The following is a 16,285-nucleotide window of genomic DNA, read 5'->3' as shown; positions in this document are numbered from 1 at the left end:
CTCTGCTTTGGGAACTGGTGTTTATATCCCATGTTTCCCAGCAACTCTTTAGGGTCACAGCTCCTTTTTTTTTTTTTTTTTTTTTTTGGACAGGCAGAGTGGACAGTGAGAGAGAGAGACAGAGAGAAAGGTTTTCCTTTGCCGTTGGTTCACCCTCCAATGGCCGCCGCGGGTGGCGCGCTGCGGCCGGCGCACCGCGCTGATCCAATGGCAGGAGCCAGGTACCTCTCCTGGTCTCCCATGGGGTTCAGCGCCCAAGCACTTGGGCCATCCTCCACTGCACTCCCTGGCCACAGCAGAGAGCTGGACTGGAAGAGGGGCAACCAGGACAGAATCCAGCGCCCCGACCGGGACTAGAACCCGCTGTGCCGGCGCCACAGGGCCGAGGATTAGCCTAGTGAGCCACGGCGTTGGCCAGGGTCACAGCTCCTATATTATTATACCCCATGCTGAAGACAAAAGTTTCCAAAGGTAGACCTGAAATTCCCTTAAAGAAGGAAGGGAGTACTTCCTTAATCCCCATATTATGGATTTGAGAAACGTCTTCTCTAACATCAAGTACACAGCTCATTCCAGTTTTTACTTACAACCCCAAGAACTAATGTTCCTCATCCCCAAATTAGTTAGTCTTGCTGTTATCTGAGGTTTTCAGAGTTTCTGGACAACCCCCTCCCTAATAAGAGCAACAAAAATATTCCTGTATACTTATAAGTTCATAATGCAGTTCCTGATGTTATCTCATTTAATTGTTATCTCATTTAATTGTTGACTGCAAAATAAACAGGAAGAATATTGTCAGGTTTTTCTTGTACATGAAAGCAAAATTTTGAAGGTAAATAACAAAATATACATACAACTAGCAAGTGCCATGTGTAAAACTAGAAGTCACTTTTTCAGATTCCTAGGCCAGTATTTTTTCATTGCACTTCATTCCTAGAGATCATATGTGAACTTTCTTAATGGATAATGGGCAGTTTTGTCTTACCTTTGAACCCACTGGTTTGATGCTTGTCTAGGTGTTACCTGACCCGAGAATACAAGTGTCATGAATTCTGTGTGTGTATATATATTACAGGGCCCAGTAAAACCTAACTTCCCTAGATAAGTAAATTTGTATTTCTACTGTCACCACAAGTAGCCTAAAGAAATGACTGCTGCAGGTGCTCTCCTGTGCCACAGGACAACAGCATTAGGACTGAGTGCTGGTCCTCCTCCAAGACTGCTGAGACCAGACCTTCCCAGGAACAGACTACCATTACCTGTCGTTCTTCACGACTTGAATTCTTATCCCTGTTCTGCCCCAAACCCTCACTGCTGCCCCCTCATACTCCTCCACCCTCCTGGAGCTTCCTCCGTGCGATCAGGACACTCCAACTCCCCACACGGCTCCTCTGAATGGAGAGCCTCCCTTGCCTTCTTGGCTGCTTTTCATCTGGTTCTCTCTCAGATGATCATCGCACACTGTACATCAGGGCTGGGGCTGGCTAGAGTACTCCTACTCTTCACTGTCATTTCCAGACTATATTTTCACTCACTCTTGCACAGTCTACGCTTCTCTGAGGCTCATACCATCCAGCCGTACCACCTTCCCCTTTTTTACCAGCTACTAATCTCTCCCACTCGCCCTCATTCATCACCCTCACTATTCTTGAAGTCTTTGACATCCACAGAGATGACCAAATCAAGACCTCAACTCTTAGTTTGTTCTCTGCACCAATGACCTTTCTTACTCTGCTTTTCCATCGCACCCATTATTACACCCCAAGTCTTGTCATCATCAGAAACACAACTACCAGTGATCACATATTCCATTTTTCAAACTTAAGTTCTGCCTTTTGAGAATTTCTTATACTTGGTACAACCACTTCAGCAGTTTTCAACTTCACTGAGATCTCCACTCTGGTGGCCCCGTGATGTTCTTTCTTCCTCGCACTCCATACTGTTTACATGTTGAAAGTTCGTCTTTATCATAATTCTCATGTCAACACCTCTAACTTCTTGTCACTCCCTCTTTGCCCATGTCTATTAAAACCACAAACCTGCATGAACCCATGAACCTATTTCATCACCCTAATCCCTGCTTACACCCAAAAAGCAGAGCATCGGCAGACGAGAAACATGTAACTAGGCATGCTGTTTTCAGTTTAAATCCATGACCTCTAACTTGAATTAGGCATTCAACAATGCTCACCACCTGTTTTCCTCTACTCAACTTGCACTTCCTTACCCCAGTGAGATGCCCACTTATCTGAAACTTCCATCCATTCTCACCACCAGCTACAAATCTTGCCTATGAAGCCATCAAATTGGACCTCCTTTATCTTTCCACCTCAAAATCAACAAAAATTCCAGCATTTGTACCCCTCCTCTCCTGGTCTAGGTTATTATTCTATCCCCTAAACTACCTAGGAAGAATCCTCATGAGGGGGGCTGGCATTGTGGTACAGTGGGTTAAACCCCCACTTAACAATGCCAGCATCCCATATTGGAGTGCCAGTTTGAGTTCTGGCTGCTCTGCTTCCGAAAATGCTCCCTGCTAATGTGCTGGGGAAAGCAGTGAGAAATGGCCCAAGTTCTTGGGCACCTACCATGCACGTGGAAGACCGGGATAAAGTTTTGGGCTCTTGGCTTCATCCTGGACTAGCCTCAGCCACTGCAGCCACTGGGGGATGAACCAGTGGACGAATGGTCTCTTTCAGTCCCTCCCCTTCTCTCTTTCACTCTGCCTTTCAAATAAACAAAGGATCCTTGTAATGTCTAAACTTATTTATGATCTTAGATCTTTTTTTGTTGTTGTTGTTAAGAATGGAACCAGTACTGCATCGTGGGATACCAGCATTGTAGGCAGCAGCTTAATCTATTGCTGCCACATGCTGGCCCTTGATTTTAAATCCTGAAGCTTGCAATCTCTTACTGTCTACCAACATTCACATCCATCTTTTTTCCACGTAACCATGGAATACTTTTTTTTTTTTTTAAGATTCATTTGTTTTATTTGAAAGGCAGAGTTACAGAGAGGCAAAGGCAGAGAGAGAGAGAGAGGTCTTCCATCCGCTGGTTCACTCCCCAAATGGCTAGAATGGCCAGAGCTGCGTCCATCTGAAGCCAGGAGCCAGGAGCTTCCTCCAGGTCTCCCACAAGGGTGCAGGGGACCAAGGACTTGGGCCACCTTCCACTGCTTTCCCAGGCCATAGCAGAGCGCTGGATAGGAAGTAGAGCAGCCAAGACTTGAACTGGTGCCCATATGGGATGCCAGCACTGCAGCCAGTGGCTTTACGTGCTACAACACAGCACCGGGTCCTGGAATTGTTTTTATCTAATCCTTTAATCTATGCTCTACATTCTTTCTTAATCGGCTTCCCCAGGGACTATGCTCTATCAGTTGCCACTTTATACATCCAATCTTAATCTCTACCTTTCCTCCTCCCTTCTTTCCTCCCTCTTTGCTATCTTTCAAGTCTTTTTTTAAACCAAAAAGTTTTTTCTTTGACCTCAAGCTTTCGTCTTACTCATCTCTCCCTAAAAGTTGTTTAGACTCAATCCTTCAACTCACATTTGTTCCTGATCCACTGCCAATTCAGTTTCTACTTATCACTCAACTGAAATGGCCCATTCAGAGTGGTCTTCAAAGGTCTCCTTGACAAACTCAGTGGGATTGTCAGCGCTATGCACATGCTCACTCTGTACCATGTACCATCTTACATGCAGACGGCCTCTTTCCTGCCCCTGGTGTCAGACTGCTGATCCGTCTGACACTACAAACTTCATACCTCTCTGTTTCTCTAAATTGCCTTTGATTAAAGTGTCAGTTAGCAGTGAAAGACTGGGAGGCAGGAAGTACAAGAAAGAAAGTAAATCAAGAGATAAGAGTAATCTGCTGGCCTGTGGAGAATCAAATGCGAAATGAAAGAATCAGAGTACAGTCCACAAGTCGTTACTGAACCACGCTTCACAGATGGAAAAACTTGGGTTTCAGTTTCTGTGAAATCTGCAGCAAAATTCTAGACCAGACAATCTGGTCATTCATGCTATAACCATAAAGGGTATTATATGGGATCCCTGAGTTAGGACCTTTCCAATCTTCTCCATCTTAGCTTAGGTAACAAATAAGCTCTACTGGGTCCAGAGTTAGGGCACAGTGGGTTAAGCTGCAACTTGCCACCAGCATCCTGTAACAGGGCTAGTTTGAGTTCTGCTGCTCCACTTCTGATCCAGCTTTCTGCTAATGAGCTTAGCAAGGCAGCAGATGACAAGTGCTTGGCCTCCTATCACCCATGTGGATGCAGTTCTTGGCTCCTGGCTTCCACATGGCTCAGCCGTGGCTGTTGGAACCACCTGCAGAGTAAACCAGTGGATAGAAGATCTTTTTTGCTATCTCTCCTCCTCTCTGCTGTTGTGCCTTTCAAATAAATACATCTTCTTAAAAAGTGAGCCTACTTATCATGTTCTTGTCTTCATTGTGGAACACATATGCAATTGTCCTACTGTCATCCATTTTAGCACCAAGTAGAATATATATTCAAAATCTACTAGGAGGGCCAGCGCCGCAGCTCACTAGGCTAATCCTCCGCCTGCGGCGCCGGTACCCTGGGTTCTAGTCCCGGTTGGGGCGCCAGATTCTGTGTCGGTTGCTCTTCCTCCAGTCCAGCTCTCTGCTGTGGCCCGGGAGTGCAGTGGAGGATGGCCCAAGTGCTTGGGCCCTGCACCGGCGTGGGAGACCAGGAGGAAGCACCTGGCTCCTGGCTTCGGATCGGCGCAGCGCGCCGGCCGTAACGGCCACTTGGGGGGTGAACCAACAGAAGGAAGACCTTTCTCTCTGTCTCTCTCTCTGTCACTGTCTAACTCTGCCTGTCAAAAAAAAAAAAAAAAAAAAAAATCTACTAGGATCTGAGGCTGGTATTGTGGTTAAGGTTCAAGGTTAATGCTAGGTTAAATCACTGCCTATAACACCAGACCCCTCCATATCTCACAGTTTCTAGTCCCAGCTGCTCTATTCTGATCCAGCTCCCTGCTGGGGAAAGCAGTGGAAGATGGCACAAGTGCCTGGGCCCCTGCATCCAATGTGGGAGACCAGGGTGGAGTTCCAGGCTCCTGGCTTTAGCCTGGTCTGGCTCTGGCCGCTACAGCCATTTGAAGAGTAAACTAATAGATGGAAGATATTTCTGTCCCTGTCTCTCTCCCCCTCTGTAACTCTGCCTTTCAAATAAATAAATTTTTTTCTAAAAAAATACCAGGACAGCAAATGGCATATACAAAGCATTTATTTAAACAATATTAAAATATTAAATATTAAAATATGAATGTATTGAGTATTTTACATACTCAGTGTGCTATACATGGCAAACAAAACATACATATAATTTAAACATTTTCATCTGAGTCTGGTAAAGAGACCTAGTAGTTCATTAAAATTTTTCTTATAGCAGTATTAGGAAGCAGCCTGGTATATATATGACATAATCTTGCTGAGTTTTCATAATGTTTAAGTTTTATCTTGATAATGATTTTCACTGATACGACTAAGTAAATTAATCTTATATTCCCTTAGTTCTCCAAACTGAATTAGCAATTATGTCATTAATTAATTTACAGGGATGTAAGAGAATTGGGTAAGTTTTTAAAAATAAAGATTTATTTATTTGAAAGTCAGAATTTATGGAGAGAGATGGAAAGAGAGAGAGAGAGAGAGAGAGGGAGAGATTCCATCTGCTTTCACTCCTGACATGGCCAATGGCCAAAGCTGGGCCAGGGTGAAGCCAGGAGCCAGAAGCTTCATTCAGGTCTTCCATATGTGGGTGGCAGGGGCCAAACACTTGGACCATCTTCCATGCTTTTCCTAGGCCACTAGCAAGGAACTGAATTGGAATGGAGCAGCCAAGACAGAAACTGGAGCCCATTTGGGATGCTGGTGTCACAGGCAGAGGCTTTACCCGTGATGCCACAATGCCAGCCCCAGCTCCGGGTAATATTTTTAAGTGTCTTGGGCTTCTCATGAGAAAGCTTACTGTGGGAAATCTTCCTGATTTCTGGCATTAGACTCAAACAGGCAATTCAACAGCAGAAGGGTATTTAAGCAAACAGAAAGAAAAGAAAGGTCTATATCGTATATGTTATTTCAAGCAAAGATACTCAGATAAAGGCAAAGAATAGTCTAGTTAAAAAAAAAAAGAAAATAGTAAAGTAACTAAAAAAAGGAGCAAGATATTAGAAAATAACCTTAAGTAAGAGGAAGAGGTTGTTGAGACAGCTTAGCAGAGACAAAAGGCACTGAAGAACAGAGTCATCCATACTCCCACACTGTAAGATAAGGCAGATAAAAAGCCAATTAAACTATGCACAGGTTCTTAAAAATATAATATACGGAAGATACTTTGGGTGGCTTGTCTGACCATCAGTGATAAATGATACATTCTTGGGCAAAGTGTATTATTCACAATATTCATCTCAAATTTCCCCGCCTTAACTGAAGCTACAAAGGTGTTCTGTCTTTATTGTGCTGTGTCAAAAATATTTTAAATATGTTAGCAGGATGAAAACCATATAAAGACATGGCTTTCTCATCAGAAAGCTAAGCAATATTTTTTCCTCTGGAAACTTTGAGCTTATTTAGCAAGGGAATAACTGAGGCTATTCCCAACTTGAATTATGTGCCACTAGTCCAATTTTTAGCTTTAATTACTTCTTTCATAGGTAGGTTTCAGTATACAGCTCAAACTGCACAGAATGGGAAGCACACCATGTGTGTCTGGACATCTGCTCTGCCACTGCAACAATCAATCATGACTGTAACTATTCACGTAAAACCTATAGTACCAGATTATTCTTTGGATTTCACTAATTACTGTATTATTTCATAACAGGAAGTTAGAATACAATGTAACAAAGAAAGTAAAAAGGAATTTAGTACCACTGGAACTGTTTTAAATCTTCCATATTTCTCATTTTAGAATGTGCCTGACATCACATTGGCTAAGGTCTGTAATACTGACAAAGGCAATTGTTCTGAAATGGATGGGTGCCAATAAAAACAGCATACCGTCATCAAAACCAGGAAATGTGGCAAACGGTATGCTTAGTTATGACACAGTGTTTGTAACAGAGAACATTAAAGGCAATTAGAAATAATCTTGCAATTGTGGTATAGTTAAAATTATAAAATAAACTATCAAAATATAATATATATGAATAATAGCGGTAGTTATTCACTCTCTTCAATCAGAATAAAGAAGGCAAGAGGCAGCTACATAAAAATGGGTATCATGGAAGATAAATACCTTTAGTTGATTGTTAAATGAATCCATCTCTGACAGTTTAGAAGCAGTTTCTTTTTCAAGGGCATCCAATTGTTCTTTAAGTCTTTGGCATAATTCTTCCTTTTCTAATGATTTTTTATGAAGTAAACTGATCCCTGAATCTGAAATACAAACATCAGACAGTTGACATTTGGTAGAAGTTTCTGTGCTATTACCAGTCTGTTATTCACTGCCTCATCAAAACGCTCTAACTAGACACACGAAGGATGCACACACAGGGAATACGGACTGGAGCAAACACTCAGGGGCCACTCCTGTCTCAGATCACATTCTGGGAAGATCCTCAGGGGAAACAGTGATAAGCAGTGGTTTCTGTGCTCAAGGACCGGGACCTGAAGTGCAGCTTCACTTTGGGAAGGTGCTTTATCCAACCTGCTCTTCTGTGCAATGAACACCACGCCACCTGCCTCTTGCAAGGATGGAAAAACCAGATGGAAATATACAGTACAGATACAGCATAACATAAAAATCACAATATTATATGTTCAAATAGGTATTTTTTTAAAAAGATTTATTCATTTGAAGGATACAGTGAGATAGTAAGAGTGAGAGAGAGATCTTCCATCTGCTGATAACTCCTCAAATGGCTGCAACAGTCAGGAGTCAGGCTAAAGCCAGGAACCAGGAACTCCACCTGGGTTTCCCACATAGGTGGCAGGGGTCCAGGTACTTGGACCATCTTCTGCTGCTTTCCTGGGTACACTAGCCAGGACTTGAATGAGTGCTCCTATGGGATGTTGGCACTGCAAATGGAGGCTTAACCATTGTGCCACTATGCCAGCCCCTAAATGCATACTTTAAAATATTTTAAATATTTTTAAAAGAATAGGATATTTGGTTTAGCAGTTAAAATGCCAGGATGATGCCACGGCTCACTTGGTTAATCCTCCTCCTATGGCACCAGTACCCCGGGTTCTAGTCCCGATTGGGGCGCCAGATTCTGTCCCGGTTGCTCCTCTCTTCCAGTCCAGCTCTCTACTGTGGCCCGGGAGTGCAGTGGAGGATGACCAAAGTCCTTGGGCCCTGCACCCCATGGGAGACCAGGAGGAAGCACCTGGCTCCTGGCTTCAGATTGGCACAGCACGCTGGCCGTAGCGGCCATTTCGGGGGTGAACCAATAGAAGGAAGACCTTTCACCTTTCTCTCTGTCTCTCTCTCTGTCACTGTCTAACTCTGCCTGTCAAAAAAAAAAAAAAAATGCCAGTTAGGATGCTTGTTCATGTCTCATATGAGAATGCCTGGGTCAGAGTCCCAACTCTGTTTCTGATTCCAGCTTCCTGTTAATACACACCCTGGGAGGCAGCAAGTATTGTTCAAGCAGTTGGGTTCCTGCTACCCACACAGAAGATCTGGACTGAGTTTCCACCTCCCAGCTTTGACCAAGAGCAGTCCAGCTGTGCTGACCATTTTGGGGTAAACTAGTGGATTACATCTCTCTGTTTCTCTCTCTCTTTCAAGTATTGAAATCAGATAAAAAATTTAAATAAGATGAGCCACAGAGTAAAAAATTTAAAATCATCCTTCATCTCAAATTCCCATTTAGTTGTGTTCATAATATTTTTGTTGTCTGTACTGCTTTGCAAATTGATTTACATTTAATAATGTACCTTATCAATCAAGACTTATAGTTTATTCCCTAAAAGTGTTCCATGATAATCTACATTATGGCTACTTCACAATCTACATGACTATCCCCTTTTGGATTAGCATTTGGGTAGTTTCTAATTTTCTAACATTACATAAAAATGCCGTAATAACTATCTTTGTATATACTCTTTAATGTATATATTTAAGAACTTTATAAAGCTAAGAGGTGAAAGAATTATCATCTGCAAACAGGGACAATTTCATTTTTTCTTTTCCAATTTCAATGATTTCTATATTTTTTCCTGTTTAATTTCTCTTGCTAGTACTTCCAGCCCTACATTTAATGGAAGTGGCAAAAATGAGCATCATTACCTTGAACTAGACTTCAGATGAAAAGTTTTCAGTTTTCTATCACTGATCATAATGTTAGCTATGGGCCCCTCATAAATGGTCTTTATTAACTGAAAAATGTCTTTCCCTGCTTATTTTCTAAGACTTTTCATCATGAGAGGGTGTTAGACCTTGTCAAACGCTAGTTCTTTATCCACTGAAAGGATCACATGGATTCTATCTATCCTTCTGTTTGTCTATGCACACTCTGAATTCTGACAGAAACTGACGAACTATCCTTTGTCAATTTATGACCTCAGCAGTGCCTGCGCCTGCTCCTAAACATCATCTCACTTCATTTATCAATCGTTACTTATTTTTGCTAATTGTCAAAAAGAAATTATTTTAATATGTACTTCCTTGATAACTAGTAAAGTTGAGTAAATATCTACTTATGTTTATTGGCCATAGTCTTAAATTGCCCAAATTTGTTCTACTCAATTGTTTTAATTTTTGATTTAGAGAAGCTCTAAACTCTTATACTATATGTATTTCAAAAATTCTTTAAGTGTTTATTTATTTTTATCTACTTGAAAGGCAGAGTTAGAGAGGGAGGTTAGGGACAAACAGATAGATCTTCTATCTGCTGGTTTACTTCCCAAATGCCGGCAATAGCCAGGGCTGGGCCAGGTTGAACCCAGGAGCCTGGAATTCCATTTGGGTCCTCCACGTGGGTGGGAGGGAAAAAGAAAAAGCCCTTAAGTCGTCATCTGCTGCCTCCCAGGATGCATTAGCAAGAAGCTGGATCGTAGGCAAAGCAGCCAGGATTGGAACTGGCACTCCAGCTATGGAATGCTAGCAAGCATCCAATACAATGGCCTAACCCTCTGCACCGCAATGCCCACCTGTCAATTTGGTGGTGGTGGGGGGGGGGGGGCTGGCAATGTGGCATAGCAAATTAAGCCACTGACTACAATGCTGGTACCACATCTGAGCACCGATTCAAATCCCAGCGCTCTACTTCTGATCCAGCTCTCTGCTAATGTGCCTGGGAAAGCACTGGAAGATAGCTCAGGCACTTGGGCCACTGTGAACCCTGTGGGAGACCAGGAAGGAGTTCCAGGCTCCTGGCTTCAGCTTTTCCCAGCCTAGGTCATTGGAACCATCTAGTGAATAAACTAGCAGATGAAAGATATCCACCCCCCCTTAACTGCCTTTCAAGTAAATAAATAAATCTTAAAAAAAAAAAGTCTTTCACTTAAAAACACTGTTTTAAATTTATTTGAGAGGTAGAGAGAAAGACAGATAGAGACAGAGTATTCCCAAAGGCTGGTTTGCTTCCCAAATGCCTGCAAGAGCTCCCAGCCAGGGCCAAACACAGGATCAGGGAACTCTATCCAGATCTCCCTGGTGGCAGGAACCTGACCACTCAAGTCATCACACTACTCCCAGGGTCTGCTTTAGCAGGGAGCTGGAGTCAGCAGCTGGAGCCAGAAATCAGCCCCAGGTACTCCAATATGGAACACGTGCATCTTCACCGCTAAGCTGAACACCTACCCCAGTTTTTCATTTTTCTATCAGTACATCTGTACATATTTTCCTTTATGGCTCTGTTATTTGAGGAAACTTCCCTCACACCAAAATTATTAAAATATTTTCCTCTGTTTTATAATATTTTAGTTACTTTTTATATTTGACCTTTTATGTATATTATCTAGAACTTTTTCTGTATGAGGTAAAGCGTTTCCCCACACCTCTTACAGATAACCAGCTCTTCCCAATCACTTACTGAACACTCACCCATTCCCCACTGATGTTAAATGCCAACTCTACCTTATCCTCAACCGTGTTATATACATATGTCTTTTTCTAGACTCTCCATTGCTTACTTTTCTATTTCTAATCAGTAATCTATTATTTTAGGCACTATAGTTTTCACATCTGATGTTCTGATATCTAATAGGGCTAGTCTTCTGTTCCCACCAATGTTTTTCAAGTCTTGCCTTCTCTTATGCATTTTCTCTTCTAGGTGAATGTGTGAATTACCTGCCAAGTCTCCTGTAAAGAAATCTGAATAAATTAATAAATTAGTACTGATGTATATTTCTGAGCTAGTTCACTGAGCAGCATAAACTGCCTCTATTCAGTAATCTATTACGTCCATCAGTAAACTCTTATAACTGTATATTTCTTATTTACTTGTAACAATGAACATCACTTATAGAGTATGTTTTATCACCAATCTGACTATATATATGAGCACTGTATCAGGTAACTGGAAGACAGAGACTATGTGGTAGTACAGTTGGCTTCAGAGTCAGACTGACATGAATCTGAGGACTACTACTGTACCATTTTGGGTAAATCTATTTACTTGCTCTGTGCCTCAGTTTACCTAAGCTGTATAATGGGAAAAACTGCATCAGAGGGTTGCTGTAAAGATTAAAGAAAATAATTTGTGAAAACTGCCTAGCGTGGTGCTTGGCATATACATGGTAATCTTAAATGGTTACTACAACGGAGAGAAGTAATCTAAGGGATATAGGATACTTCACATCCCAATTAAGCATCCTACTTTGAACTGAATGAACAAGTAAGTAACAGCTGGATTGGATCACACTCTACAAAGGAGTAGCTCTACCAGGTCCACTTTCAATTTTGTTGACACAGCCAATGTCTCACAGGTGCAGCTGACCTCTCACAGACAAACCACGCTGTCCAATCCCAGCTGATGAAGCAGCATTCTGACCCCTCATCAGTCTTATGCTTATTTGTCCTTTTTGCTCCTTTGCCTTATTTCTGAGTTTGTTCAGAACATGGCTAAAAAGAGGGACACTATCAAACCTCCTAAGCAGTCAAGAGTCGTAGGCCGGCGCCGCGGCTCACTAGGCTAATCCTCCGCCTTGCGGAGCCGGCACACTGGGTTCTAGTCCCGGTCGGGGCGCCGGATTCTGTCCCGGTTGCCCCTCTTCCAGGCCAGCTCTCTGCTGTGGCCAGGGAGTGCAGTGGAGGATGGCCCAAGTGCTTGAGCCCTGCACCCCATGGGAGACCAGGAGAAGTACCTGGCTCCTGCTATCGGATCAGCGCAGTGCGCTGGCTGCAGCACACTGGCCATGGCAGCCATTGGAGGGTGAACCAACGGCAAAGGAAGACCTTTCTCTCTGTCTCTCTCTCACTGTCCACTCTGCCTGTCAAAAAAAAAAAAAAAAAATTCCCATAAACTGCCTTGGCATGCTATGTTTCACAGGTGTCAGAAGGCCAGGTCAGCTCCACAGTCAGGTGATGGAAAGGGTCTTGTGCGGGGGGCACAGCTGCTTAGCTACCTGGAAGCTCAGCCCCCAGACGGCCTCAGCTCTTCCTCAACAGTTCTTTACAGTTACTGCGGGAATCTGTCACAAGGCAAGGGTGCTATTGTGTAATAGCCCCATGTAGATCTTATTTAATTGTAACCTAACATTTTTACTGATAACTATATAAATAAAAATATTATCAGCAGGAATGCTTATCAATTATTACTTTTATTCTTGTTTACTTTTTTAAGAAAAAAATTGTGACTCTTAAATGTTTTTAAAGATTTTTTAAAATATTATTTAAAATTTTTAAATTTTAATTAGTTTTTAACAGATTCAATGTGATTTGTAGATACAATTCCAAGAACATAATGATATTCCCCTCCTCCCTCCTTCTGACCCTCCTTCCTTTTCCCTTTCTTTTTTTTTTTTTTTGCTTTTGATACAACATATTTTAACTTTACATTACAGTAAAAAGACTTAATGCTAACTCAAAAGAGAAGTTTAACAAGCAAAAGGACCCCCTTGTAGTGGGAATACAGATGAATATAAACAATAATTGAATGGAAAAACGACCATTTCACCCATATTGTTCTCCATTATAGAGCTAAAATTTTAAAAGAAACAAAAAGAAAAAGAAAAGAAAGAAAGGTGTGTATCAGTATTGCTGCAAATATAGTTTTGTAAAACTTTGCTTTATACCCTTGTCAAACCAATGGTTAAGAATGTTATACTACTATAGTTTTAATGATCTGTGATTACTTTAAAATTTACTGTTTACTTTTTATTATTAAAATGCTCTAACATCTGTGATATTTTTCTTATTTTGAAATTAAACATATATGTAAAAATGTTACTTATTACATGTAATGCTACTTATAAAAACAGAATACAACTAATACAGCAATCAGAACAGAATGAAAGACAAAACAAACCTTAGAGACTTACCAGGTGTATTACTGAGCTGCATATTTTTAATTCTTTCATTTAATAACTGCTTCTCAGGTACCAGATAAATAAGCTTATTTTGATATTCCTTGTAAAAAGAAAAGGTAGTGCCTGATTAAAAATTCTATAACGCTGTCCAAGAATTTTTTTGAAAACTCACTCAGTTTTGAAACTTACCACAGTGGTAATGTGTAGTTGTAAACTGCTTAGAACTTACGAATTAACTAGAATGGAATTACACATGCTTTAAAAAACAAATACCTAAGCCTAAACTCATTTGTGAATGACTGGCTGAAATTAACGGGCAGTGAAGAAAGCCTTGTTAGCTGGAGTGTGTCTAGAAGCCTACAATTTCCACACAGTGATGGATGACAGAGGGCAAAGACTAAGTGGTGCCTTTGGCACCCGTCTGTGGAAACCCTAATACTCTCCAATCTGTGTATGCGACAGGACGGAACACTCAGGGCCATCTAGGGAAGCAGGCTTTGGCTTCTGTTTCTATCTTTTGGAGCTAAGTCAGAAGACCGATGACCTGCCACTCCATAGGTAAGACAAAGTGAGTAAGAGCACTCTAGAGGCCGCGGCTCACTAGGCTAATCCTCCACCTTGTGGTGCCGGCACACCGGGTTCTAGTCCCAGTCGGGGTGCCGGATTCTGTCCCGCTTGCCCCTCTTCCAGGCCAGCTCTCTGCTGTGGCCCGGGAGTGCAGTGGAGGATGGCCCAAGTGCTTGGGCCCTGCACCCCATGGGAGACCAGGAAAAGCACCTGGCTCCTGCCATCAGATCAGCGCAGTGCGCCGGCCACAGCACGTTGGCCGCAGCGGCCATTGGAGGGTGAACCAACGGCAAAGGAAGACCTTTCTCTCTGTCTCTCTCTCTCACTGTCCACTCTGCCTGTCAATAAATAAATAAATAAATAAAAATAATAAAAAAAAGAGCACCCTAGAGAAGCAGAATGATTCCAGCGCTGTATTATGCAAACAATAATTACCCAATCGACCCTGCACAAGGGAAGAATTTCCAGGTCCCTGAGGCACATGTTCAACATTACCACCACAATTCTAAAAAGAACAATCCTAAGTCAAGATTGCCTCACATCAGTAGTGATATGTTATGGTCTGACATTAGTGGTTCCCCTACAATCTCCTCCTGACTCCCACCAAATTCTTATGTTGAAATCTAACACCCAGAGCAACAGTGCAGAGGTAGGGCTTAGGAGGTCAAAGAATCATGAAAGGTCTACTCTCATAAATGGGATTAATCCCCTTAAAAAAGATCCTGAAGGGACGGCATTGCATCTTCTATTGTGTGAGGATGTAGCAAGAAGGAGCTATTTTTGAAGGAGACAGCAAGCAAGTGTAATCTGCTGCCCTCTGCTCTTTGCCTTCCCCTGAGCTGTGAGCACTACATTTCTGCTGTTAATAAAGCATCCAGTCTAAGGAATTCTACTGTAACAGCAGGAATACATTACGACAAACACACAAATGGTTTATTTTAAATAAAAAACAGTTAAAACTCAAGAAGTGATGCATGTCCATTTGTGTATAAACATTTAGCAGAACTTGGCCAGATACCTAGCAGATCTGTAAGGGGGTCTATGGGTTTCCTGATATTACATACAAAAAATCATGTTGTGGGGGATCTTCAAAAGATTCATGGAAGACACATATTATGAATACAATATACGTGAATATAAAATTTTCTTTCTGCACAAAAATAAATTCATTCCGACTTGTTACACATCTCTGAACAGAATCTAGACCGAGCATCAAGAAAGATAAAACGTGAGTTTGAAAACAGCCCCTATCACAGCAACATGAATTCTTTGAAAACTGAAGCAAGAACAAGCACCACATTTATAGTGAGGTTTGGGTGAAAGAACAGTGAAATCACGGAAGCTTCACAAAGTGTGGGGCAGGAGGGGCACTGCAGTCTAACAGGTTAAGCCGCCACCTGCAAAGCCAGCATCCCAGATGGGTGCTGGTTCGAGTCCTGGCTGCTCTGCCTCTGATCCAGCTCCTTGTTAATGCAGCTGGGAAAGCAGTGGAGGATGGCCCACGTATTTGGGCCCCTGCACCCACATGGGAGACCCACATCAAACTCCTGGCTCTTGGCTTTGACCTGGCCCAGCCCTAGCCATTGCAGCCATTTAGGGAGAGAACCAGTGGATGGATGATATCTCTCTCTCTGTCTCTCTTTCTCTATCTGTAACTTGCCTTCCAAATAAATAAAATAAATCTTAAAAAAAAAAAAAAAAGTTTAGGGGCCAGTGCCTCCAAAGAAATCAGTAATTTACAAATGGGTAACTCATTTTAAGAAGGACCAAGACAATGTTGAAGAGGAAGCCAGTAACAGCAGACCATCCACATCATTTTGTGAGGAAAATATTAATCTTGTTGGTACTCTAACTGAAGAGGACCAACCAGGAACAGCAGAAACAACAGGCAACACCACAGATGTCTCAACTGGTTCAGCTTACACAATTCTGACTGAAAATTAAAGTGCAGCAAGCTGTCTGCTTAATGAGCGGCAAAACTATTGTGTTCAGAGCAGCTACAGCTATGAGGAGAGCTTTCAATGGGAATCTTCAACAAGGGGGACCAAGATTCTGAAGTATTTCTTTGAAGAACTAGAATGGGAGGTGAAACATTGCTTTCCAAGTATGATCCTGAAGACACTATACTATCAAAGCAATGGTTACCAAGAGGAGGAAGCAGTGCAGTCAAAGCAAAAAGTGAACTGGTCAAGAGCAAAAGGTCATGGCAACAGTTTTTTGGGCATTTTACTTGTTGATTTTCTGGAAGTCCAAAGAGCATTA

General features: G+C 42.1%; 1 protein-coding gene across 22 annotated transcripts in view; it reads right to left on the bottom strand.

The window, feature by feature from the left end:
* ITSN2 (intersectin 2) overlaps positions 1-16,285 on the bottom strand; it is a 169,815-nt gene that overhangs the window by 77,465 nt on the left and 76,065 nt on the right. For 13 of the 22 annotated variants that reach the window (XM_070069353.2, XM_070069350.2, XM_089326753.1 and 10 more), the window contains exons 15-17: positions 13,469-13,556; positions 7,275-7,414; positions 6,217-6,297 (exon numbers count right to left, since the gene is read on the bottom strand). In XM_070069353.2, coding sequence (XP_069925454.2) covers positions 6,217-6,297; positions 7,275-7,414; positions 13,469-13,556 — 309 coding nt within the window. Of the gene's footprint in view, positions 1-6,204; positions 6,298-7,274; positions 7,415-13,468; positions 13,557-16,285 lie in introns of those variants that run through there. The other 9 variants (XM_070069357.2, XM_070069355.2, XM_089326756.1 and 6 more) reach the window with 2 other exon arrangements.

The sequence above is a fragment of the Oryctolagus cuniculus genome, chromosome 2 (genome assembly GCF_051225735.1).
Source record: "Oryctolagus cuniculus isolate XC-2025 breed Fujian yellow rabbit chromosome 2, ASM5122573v1, whole genome shotgun sequence".
NCBI classification, from domain to species: Eukaryota; Metazoa; Chordata; class Mammalia; order Lagomorpha; family Leporidae; genus Oryctolagus; species Oryctolagus cuniculus.
Note: the sequence above shows the minus strand (reverse complement) of the source record. Positions and strands in the feature narration are given on the sequence as shown.